Genomic DNA, 11,647 nt, shown 5'->3' with positions numbered 1-11,647 from the left:
TGAGGTATACCTGTACAGGGGGAGTGGAAAAAGAAAAAGAAAAAGAAAAAAGGGAGTGTCAGAAAAAAATCTACTACTCATTTGAAGTTCAGACTAAGTGCTGTTGCATTGTCTTGTTATCTTGCATTTGTTGATTATGCAAATCTACAGTGTTGACTGGTCCCTTTAATGTTACAGGATACAAAGACATTATAGACATTTGTGAGCTTCTAACTTTGTGGCAACAGCTTGGGTAAGGCCCTTTCCTGTTCCAGCATGACTGAAACCCAATGTACAAAGCAAGGTCCATGAAGACAGGGCTTGATGAGTTTGGTGTGGAGGAACTTGGGTGTGTAGATGGGGAGTTACTGACTATGAAGCTACATGTGCACATGTGATTACTCGCTATTTAACCTCATTCATGCTATGTAATTACCAGTTTTATCTTTCCTTTCTGTATTTAATTATTTTTAGGGTGAGTGGGTTAAATAAAAAAGTTATTTAAAAATGCATTAATAAGACATTTAATAAGAATAGAGGAAGGGAATTTCAATAAAAATGGAATGTAACATTTAATGGGAAGTTTGCAGATAAAGGTACAATATTGCATTGAATCCTAAGTCAGCAAATGGATAGCATTTATCCCCTCAATCAATCTATTACGCTTAAAACACATTTCCTACTACAGTTTTTTTACATACCTTAAAGGGATAGTAAAGTCCAAATTAAACTTTCATGATTCAGATAGGGCATGTAATCTTAAACAACTTTCTAATTTACTTTTATCATCAAAATTGCTTTTTTCTTTTGGTATTCTTAGTTGAAAGCTAAACCTAGGTAGGGTCATATGCTACTTTCTAAGCCTTGAAGGCTGCCTCTTATCTGAATGTATTTGACAACTAGAAGGCGTTAGTTCATGTGTTTCATATAAATAAAATTGTGCTCACGCACGTGGAGTTATTTAAGAGTCAGCACTAATTGCCTGAAATGCAAGTCTGTCAAAAGGTCTGAGATAAGGAGGCAGTCAGCAGAAGCTTAGATAAAAGGTAATTACAGAGGTAAAAAGTACATTAATATAACAGTGTTGGTTATGCAAAACTGGGGAATGGATAAAGGGATTATCTATCTTTTTAAGCAATAACATTTTTGCTGTTTACTATCCCTTTAATATAACCTTCAGTCAAAAAAAAAAAAAAAATGAGAGCTCAAAATAAAAAAAAGACACAGAGAGGAGAGTTTAACCTCTTACTGCCTGTATGATGAACCACCTCCTGTCAGTTACAGAAAGGGTATAATAATTAATGCCCTGGTACAGCAGAGATTCATGGGTACACAGAGGAATAGCTTCACTCAATGACAACAATCAGGGACCATCATAGGCCCAACTGCAGAAGGGATAATCATACATTACTTATAGAGAACAAAATACCCTGTGCTGTGCAGAGACCTGATCTGTGTGTGTTTCATGTGATAAGGGGACTGAACCTATGGACTGTGTTGCTTATTTGAATTATTGGACTAACTCAATGTTTTCTCTCTTACTGGAATATAGAGGTATAACCCCTGTACTGTGAAGGTTACTGGCAAAATGGGATTAAATTACTACACTGTGTGTGTAGTTGGAAATAAAATAAATTAGAGCAAAATGTGTGTGCTGGTAAACTCCAATTTTGGGTGTGTTTCTAGCAATATAGGGATTAAATCCCTGCATTATGTGGGTTACTGGCAGTATAGTGGTTAAATTCATGTCTAATCATTCCGCCCCCTTACTGCAAAGAGTCTACCTCTGGCCATCTGCACCTCACACTCGTACACACAGTCATGGATGATTATTTTCAAAAGCTGGTTTACTGCACTGAGTGTGCTACTTGTAATCAAGAGGTACAAATTTACATTTATGTGTGTAACTGGCTGTAATGGTATTTAATTCCTACACACACAGGGCTAGATTACAAGTGGTGTGCTATTGTTAGCGCAGGTTGCGATAAGCAATATGGCACCTGCACTAATTGCATGCTTATTACAATTAAACTTGTTTGCTTGAGCGCAAACAAATATAGCCAGCATCAGGTTTACACAAGTGGTGATCTAGCGTAAAATGTGTAATAGGTAAAAAAAAAAATATTCATAACTACTTTTGGGTTTAGCGATTTAGGTCTAACACAATGTTGGGTTAGAGCGCAAGCAATAAGTGTTAGGTTTGTTAACAGAATGCTCCATTAAAGTTTATGGGAAGGAGAAGTTAACGCAGTCACCATATCTGAAGTCATAAAGTTAGTGCGCATCGGGTTTTACTCGCACAACCTGTCTGCGTTAAAAGTTTACTTCCAGGGGTGTTTGCTAAATAGCGCACCACTTGTAATCTGGCCCACAATGTGTTATTTGCAATAAGAAGTTAAACCACTGGAGGCAAGTTAAATCCCAGCTCCGTGTGTGTTACTAGGAGAAAGGGAGTTAATAAGTAACTGATAAGTTTTAAGAAATTTAATTGAGGCAAATATGATGGTGTCAGGAATATAATACATAAAGTACATACATTTCAGCATTTTTAAGCTCTATACTTCATATAATTTCTTACTATTTTGAATACAATATCTTTTGCAACAAGACTGCCTATATTTTTGAACTTTTATAAAAAATTATGGTATGAAATGTTCATGAATATATCGACAAGTCAGGGCACCACAATACCAAGAAATTGGTCCCCTAGCACTAGGTAAATTGCTCTCCTGCTCTCATTGGTGGGGAAAGGGGTGGATGTCATAGTAGCATCTTTCCCCTTCAGGTGACATGCCCTGGCATAGCCACCACACACATCACTTCCATCTGCTTAAAGGGATATAAAACAGGTTGAGATCTGTGCATATCCTAAAAGGGCTAATTCATTAAAAATAGTTTGCATAAAAAAATTGTTTAAAAATTGCTGGCAAGTATTTTAAAATAATTTTTAAAAATAAGCAAAATGAATTACATAGCTAAGCTGCCTGGAGCAGCCAACTCCACCCCCCTATCAGTGTATAGACACAGACATTGTATTTTAACTGAGTTCACAGCTTCTAGGCATGCTCTAGCAGATAATCCCTATTCACTTTTGTATTCTACCAAAATCAACCATAGATATAGATACAGACATAGAAGGAAATGTGTGTGGGGGGAGTTAGAGCTTTACAATTCAGAAACTAAAAAGAAAGGTTTAATGGCGAGGCACTGCAGTATAAATTTGCAGGTAAATTAATTAAAGTACATATTATTATATTTTATCTCTATCCCAACTTGTTTTATGTCCCTTTAACAAATATCTAAGCAAAACACGCACATACCAGGTAAAGTTGAAGATAAGGGTCAGTGAAAGAGTAAAATAATTTCTTGTGTCCCATGCAATCAGAGGGCTAAATCACCACTGCATATGTAATATATATACCAGTGATTTAACCCCCTGCTTGCAAATGTGTGTTCTGGTCAAATCCACTGATTTGTGCATACATTCTGGATAATCAGAGAGTTACAACATTTGTGCATATGTGTATTGCAGCAGTGATTTAACCCATTGACTTCCCATGAGTGTTTTGGGCAAGAAAGAGCTGAATCACTGTTACATTCAAGAAAATGAAGGGGTTAAATCAATTACAAATAATATGCTATGAAGCAGTGATTAAATCTCTGACTATGCAATGTATTTTATTCAACCAAAGGGTTAATCTTTATTTTCTGCATGTCTAATATAATTATATGGTTAGCCACACATTTTTGCATCTAATGTAAAGTAGACTTTAAATAAATATATTTAATGCTATTATATCTTCTGCTGAATCACTGATGCAAAGTTAACTATACTGTTACCTATGTTTTAACCCATTGACTACCAGAGAGGGTGGATGCCCTATTATACACTGTATAGTGTTGCAATATGGAATATAATTATAATATATAAGCATTTATTAACAAGTACAAACCTGAGGTCAGTGCAGATTGATAATTAACATGATATTTTATTTGGGAATTTTAAAAAGTGAGAAGATATTTTGTGTACTGTATGATGCATTTACAGTATATACATGTTCCAGGCAAAAATGCCAACACTGTGTGTGTGTATAGATATATATATATTTATTTAAAATGTATTTATTTATTTATTTATTCTTTTCATTAAACTGATGAATGTGTTAGGAATCATTTGAGGGCAACGATCAGAAGAAAGTGATCAAATCCTGATGGACTTGCAACAATCAAAAACACTAGTAAAGACAGATAAGTCCTAATTATAGCTGCCCAATTGAATCACTTCTGGCTTACTTGTATGTTGTCTGATTGCTGACTCCACTGACCTTTTTCCTACAGTGTAACACAAATATGGGCATGCAGGGATATATGCCATCATCCTGTTCTATATTAGCGGCACTGTAGAGCTGAAAAAATGTTCTTCCATTGCAACTATTGGTTGAGAGACAGCAGGTTTACTTTTTACATCTGTTGCTATCAATCACACAAGCCCTGTACATTGGCTTACTTTCACAAGACAGTTTTGCTCCACTGTTTTGGCTTTCTCTGCTGAGATCTTGCGAACCAGTCACTACATCAAAACTTTTATTGTTGGAGATTTTAACTGGCAATGCAGATTGGATTTTCATTCTCTGCTTCATCGTAATTTAACCCATTGCAGCTTTTCTTCATTTTATCCTGGACTTTAAAGGCACACACATTTGAAAATATTTGAAAAAAAAGGAGTTTGAATCCGAATATACAGTACTTGATTTCCAACATGGCCTCACAGAAAGTTTGGCTATTTTGCCTGGTCCTCACATTTATATGTTCCTTCCAAATGAGTTTGATATCTAATGTCAAAGCACAGGAACATACTGCTGTACAAGATGATGATGATGATGATGATGATAATGATGTAACTGAGAAATCTCCAGCAGACCATGACGAAGATAAAGATGATGATGAGGACGACGACGACGACGATGATGATGATAAAGATGATGATGATGATAAAGATGATGATGATGATAAAGATGATGATGATGATAAAGATGATGATAAAGATGATGATGATGACGACGATGACGACGATGATGATGACAATGATGATGACAATGATAAAGATGATGATGATGACGATGACGATGATGATGACAATGATAAAGATGATGATGATGATGATGAAGATGAAGATGATGATGATGATGACGACGACGACAACGACGATGATGATGATGATGACAACGATGATGATGATGATGACAAAATTGTAAAAAAGCATGATGATGATGACGATGATGACAACGACGATGATGACGACGATGATGATGACGACGACGATGATGATGACGATGACAATGATGATGACGACGATGATGACGACGACGATGATGATGATAAAGTTGTAAAGAAACAGGAAGAGGATGATGATGAGGATGATGATGATGATGATGAAGGTAACTAAACCTAAAGTCTTACATACTTTGAAAAAGAAGTAGGGATCAGCTTTTTCCATTGTAATTTCACACTAGTGGAAAAGTAGAATAAATATTTTTTTCTACATTGAAAAAATGTGTCAGTAAACTATTACATGTAAACTAGCATCGGCGCATTACTCAGCAGTAGGTCATTTGGCTTTATTTAATATTTGGCTGCCGACATAAACAAGACACTATTTAAGATTTGCACTGAGCCTTTTCAGCTATGCTATATCTTTGCTGCTTTATTAATCAATGCACAAAATCAATGGGACATTGATATGAACTGGACTGGATTTCTACTGGAATGAACTGGTTTTCCACTACAAAAAGCATGGACACTGCAACTGACGGCTTAAGCATTGTTGTAAAAATTGGCTAACATTGTGTTTTATAAAAATGAGTGTGAAAAAAACAAGGGGGGCATCCATAAGAATAAAATGGATATAACTTCTTCTATCTCTAGTTGGAGCTTTGCTAAAGTAAAATGCAAAACAACCATTTCACCAGTAGACCAGTTGACAAGATCTGTCAAGTCTAAAATAATTTGCTTAACTAAACTTGAAGCTATATAACTCATGTGTCTTGGAAAAATTGCTATTAATGTTGGTCTCTACACAGTCTCTGACAGATATTCTGCCTGGTGTTTGTAATCCTGTATCTTTAACAAATGGAATTCATTATGTGTCTAACTGCAACCAATGACTTTATGTTACCTAAGCATGTGTTTATGCAAGAATCCTCTTCATGTGTTCTACTATAGATTCACATCATAGGGTCTATTTAATTAACTTTATAATGCATTTCAAGAGAAAGAGGGAAGCCGTTTTAACACAAAAAGTGGGCCTTAATTCATTCCAAGAGTTAAAAAAAAGTCCACGCAGATCTCACCTACAAAATGATACTATACATTGACTTCATGCAATACCATTCTGCATCTGAGATTTGCAGTGTGTCCTTTATTTATAAACAATGTTATGCAGCTAAGTATTAAATCTTATTCTCTTTTATTGGTGAAAGGGTATTTAGACATTTCTTAAATGATATACTGTGTGCTAAATGGGATCTGAAAAATACAGAACTGGAGTGACTAACTCTACTTTGTTAAACTACCCTTGGTAATTTATTTCCAAAATTAAGTTACAACTACTAATTGCTGTATTCCATCGAAACAAAAACTAAACAAATCTGCTGCAGAGCTTGATACATTTCAATAAGTAAATTATCACTGGTTTTAATAATATGAATCAAACAATTTAAAATGTGTGTTTGTGCAACTTTCAGCATACGTTTAGCAAACTGTGCATCATTATATTTGAAATGAGGGATGAAAGAGTTAATTCACAAACTTGTCACATCTATAAATAGCTTCCTCTTGTGTGACTGTACTATACAGATCTTTTGTGTATGTCAGTACTGCAGCCTTGTCCTTTCATCAAGCGCTCTGCTGTTAGGCAGCAATGCAGGGGTTATGTTAAAGTATTTTAGCTACACAATAGAACAAACATAAAATCTTCTGTGAATGTTATGGAATGATTAATATTTGTAGCTGTTCTAGTTATTATTGTGTAAACATCGTGCTCTCACTGGAAAGGCCAAATTCTGTAAGATTCTAGGTTTTCTTCCAAATGCTACAAATAGCCTAAACTAGCTATTTGATTTACAACATTTTGAAGAAAACGAGGCAACAGAATTAGCTTTTTGGTCTCTCTCTTTCTCTCTCTAAATGTTTAAAAGTGCCTAGATATTTTAGCTTGCATTGGTAAAACGATTATTATTTCTATGTATAGAATATGAAATTAATCAACTTTATTATATATGCATGTTTGCAAAGTATATAATACAAGGTAGTTTAGCATTTTATGGGTCAGATATATTTTTCCCTGACTAGAACTCTTTTTTGAATTAAAAAACATGTAGTCTATATCTCACAAGACAAAACTAAATGGGTCTATTTATTAACAGGTGAATGACAGGTGACTTGAAACATTTTAATTCCCACCATTAACTATACATCATGAAGGGCTAAAACCAGAGAATATCTTCTGCAAGAAGAGCTGAGTTAGCCCTGAACATTGCACATGAATGCTTTGTACAATTCACCTGAAATAGGAGAGCTGCAGGTGAATTGTATGCAGGAGATACTCACTAGGTTTGTCCTTTCATAATGCATAGAAATCAATGAAAGATTTCACATCACCTGCAAATCATCTCTTTTTGAAAAGAGCCCTAGAATTATTTGATTAATATTCACAGTTATTTATCAGCATCCCATAGATTTATAAATCAGGCAAGAGCATAACTGTATTGCAGTATATTTTTCTCAGTGCTTATTTTAACATGTGTTCTGTACAGCTGCTCCAGCAAATCTCTCTGTTTGAATAAATGCCTTACTAAGCAATGTCTTGTCTAACATTATTGATTTGCAAGTCTGTGCATGTCCCCCTGGGAGAAAACTACGTATAAAACCAGGAATATGGAACAAGTATAAATATACTGCATGATAGGATGAATGTCACCCATATGTAGATTTAATTATCATCGGATATTTGAATGTGACTGTCAGCAGAGTTGTGCAGTCCTAATTCCCTGTGCACTAGATTTCTATACACACCATAATCATATTAGGAAAATCTAAGTTCTTAAAAATGTAGTTAATTCTATTATATCTTCATTTATTATCATTTTATTAACCTTTATTTTTAAAGCAACACAAAGTTCAGCCAATTAGCCTAAAATACTGTGGTAATGTAGAGATTTATTTTTTAATTGTATATTACAATGTTAACTGAGAGTAACACAGATAGCAATGTTTTTCCATATTGTGACAGCAACACACAGCACATTTATTTAACCCCTTTATGGCAGTGTGACAAGCAAAAGAGTTCATTTATACTGCCAGTAACATTTACAAATCAGTACTTATTTAACCACTTATATATAAATAATATATATATATATATATATATATATACTGTAATATATATATATATATATATATATATATATATATATACTGTAATATATATATATATATATATATATATTCTCTCTCTCTCCATATATATATATATATATATATATATACACACACACACGCATACATATATATTTTTTTATTTATATATATATATATATATATATATATATATATATATATATATATATATATATATATATATATGTGTGTGTATATATAAATATTTTTATATACAGTATATATATATATAAACATCCCACATACAACACAGCGAGGACAGGAAAGTGCCCTTTGTAAGCGCACACATTGCGCTGGAAATCAGAGACATAAAGTAGTAAGGAGGCCACATCTTGCAATAAATAACTGCCATGCTAACCAGCATACATGAATTTAACTTATTGTGCAGCATAACATTAAAGCCAAAGGACTGATTTTTGAAATGATTAATAATGTCTAATTATATTCCCACAATCATAGGAAGGCATTTCACAATAACATAGCTAGTATTGCTATATTTATTCTTTATTATCCACAGTCCTGACAATTAAATAATAGCATTTGAGAAAAGGACACTGTAATCTAGGACAGTGATTTTTAACCTTTTTTTTGCCGTGGCACACTTTTTTACATTAAAAAATCCTGTGGCACACCACCATCCCAAAATGTTAAAAAAATCACACATTGTAGCCTAATACAGCATATATATACACATACACACAAACACACACATACTGTATGTATTGTGCTGTTATGCCATGCCTCCTACAAACTACCCCTGCACTGGGAGTAAAAAACAAGCAAAGTTTAAAAAATATGTCACACTGTTGTCAGTCTGCCGCGGCACACCTGAGGATCTCTCACGGCACACTAGTGTGCCACGGCACACTGGTTGAAAAACACTGATCTAGGAGATACATTTTAGCTCCCCATACAAAAGTAGAACTTTGTTTAATCAGCTTAAACATATACAAATATATTTGAGATTCACAATGGGCAACTATGGTTTTATATTAAATTGGTGTTATAATTATTGCTAAACCTAATGTCACAGAAAAATCTAAATGATTGTGCTATAGTAAACATATAATAGATGTTGCTCATCTATAACTGTGACAAAATAACTTACATTGACTAGAGCATGAGCGAGTCCTCTAGGTCTTAGTAAAAAAAAGTTATATTATTCTATTGAATAACAGGAACTGAAACATTTAACAAACAAAATAGACACACTATTGCAGAGTAAAACAAACAAACAAAATAGACACACTATTGCAGAGTAAAACAAACAAACAAAATAGACACACTATTGCAGAGTAAAACAAACAAACAAAATAGACACACTATTGCAGAGTAAAACAAACAAACAAAATAGACACACTATTGCAGAGTAAAACAAACAAACAAAATAGACACACTATTGCAGAGTAAAACAAACAAACAAAATAGACACACTATTGCAGAGTAAAACAAACAAACAAAATAGACACACTATTGCAGAGTAAAACAAACAAAAAACAGAACATTCATTCAAAAATTATTTTAATTTTTTTTGAACATAGCACCTACTAGATGCATGAAAACTAGTGTGTGCTGCTTGAGAATCAGGCATGGCAAATCTTTTAATTCATTCATTTCTACTACTAATCTACAATTACATTAAAAAGGTACTTATTTATTATTTCTCATGTAAGTAAGCAAATAGATTATACTTTATAACAACTTTGCGCTAGTACATTTATTCAGGTTTTCAGCTAAACAATCATTGAGTGGTCCTTAAAGCATGAAATGTTAAGCAACTTTCTAATTTACTCCTATTATCTAATTTTCTTCATTCTCGTAGTATCTTTATTTGAAATGCAAGAATGTAAGTTTAAATGCCGGACCATTTTTGGTGAACAACCTGGGTTGTTCTTGCTGATTGGTGGATAATTTCATCCACCAATAAAAAAGTGCTGTCCAGAGTCATGAACCTACAAAAAGCTTAGATGCCTTCTTTTTTTCAAATAAAGATAGCAAGAGAACGAAGAAAAAATGATAATAGGAGTAAATTAGAAAGTTGCTTAAAATTGCATTCTCTATCTGAATCACTAAAAAAATATGGGTTCAGTGTCCCTTTAACTGCACATTACTAAGCACATAGCCTAGTTACTGGTTATACTAATAAGGTGTCTGAACATTAATGTTCCACTCAACCTCAAACATGATTTTATCTAACAATATAATACAGACAATAGTTAATTGATGTGGAAACAAAGAAAAAAATATTAATAGTATTCTCCTTCCTTCCTTCCTTTCTCTATTCATTTGTTGCTAATGAATAAATAAATTATAATCCCAATCTTTCTTCAAACTTTTTGGGTGTCTGGTGTCCAACACAAATATCTAAAACACATCTCTTTTACTTAAAGAGACAGGAAACCCCAAACTTTTCTTTCATGATTCCGATAGAACATACCATTTTAAACAACTTTCTAATTTACTTCTATTAGCAAATTTGCTTCATTAGCTTTTTATCTTTTGCTGAAGAACAGCATTGCACTACTAGCAGCTAGCTAAACACATTTAGTTAGCCAATCACAAGAGACAAATGTGTGCTGGCACCAATCAGCAGCTAGCACCCACTAGTGTAGGATATGTGTGTATTCTTTTTCAACAAGGGCTACCAAGAGAACAAAGCACATTTGAAGATAGAAGTGAATATAAAAGTGTATTAAAACTACATGCTCTATCTGAATCATGCAAATTTAATTTTTACTTTTCTATCCTTTTAACCCTTTTGCTGCTAAGCCTTTTCTTCACAGCAATATGTGCTAATATGCCATTGTTATATTTATAATTCATGGCATGTGAGATAGCTGTAAAAAATATGTATAGTTTTTGCGTAGATTTTAGTAAATAATGAAAAAGGCCCCGTGACCACGGCTGTTACTGTGATTACTAAAATGTCATCAATGGAAGCCACATGTGAAATAGGGGCCATATGGGCTTTTGGGGTTATAATAAAGATTAGAGAGGACCCATAGTGCAGTTCAGGAACAAAAGCATTGTTTCTTGCAAGGTGTTCGCTGTTACTACAGTGATCCCCTGACTATACAAACAAATAATATATTTTTTAAGAGAGGGATTTATCTACTGGAAAATTAATTTTATTAGGTGTCTTAGACATAGCATTTTTTTCATGTGATTTTTTTCATTGTGTGTCATTTCTTTTACTTTATGTTTAAAACAT

At 33.6% G+C, this 11,647-nt stretch overlaps 1 protein-coding gene across 1 annotated transcript in view; it reads left to right on the top strand.

The window, feature by feature from the left end:
• Positions 1-4,400: 4,400 nt before the first annotated feature.
• Positions 4,401-11,647, top strand: part of LOC128638682 (fibrinogen-binding protein-like) — a 64,849-nt gene continuing 57,602 nt past the window's right edge. The window contains exon 1 of the mRNA XM_053690796.1: positions 4,401-5,417. Within this exon, the coding sequence (XP_053546771.1) occupies positions 4,739-5,417 (679 nt within the window). The 5' untranslated portion in view covers positions 4,401-4,738. The remainder of the gene's footprint in view (positions 5,418-11,647) is intronic.

This window comes from Bombina bombina, chromosome 8, assembly GCF_027579735.1.
Source record: "Bombina bombina isolate aBomBom1 chromosome 8, aBomBom1.pri, whole genome shotgun sequence".
NCBI lineage: Eukaryota > Metazoa > Chordata > Amphibia > Anura > Bombinatoridae > Bombina > Bombina bombina.
This window is presented reverse-complemented; position numbering and strand designations above follow the sequence as displayed.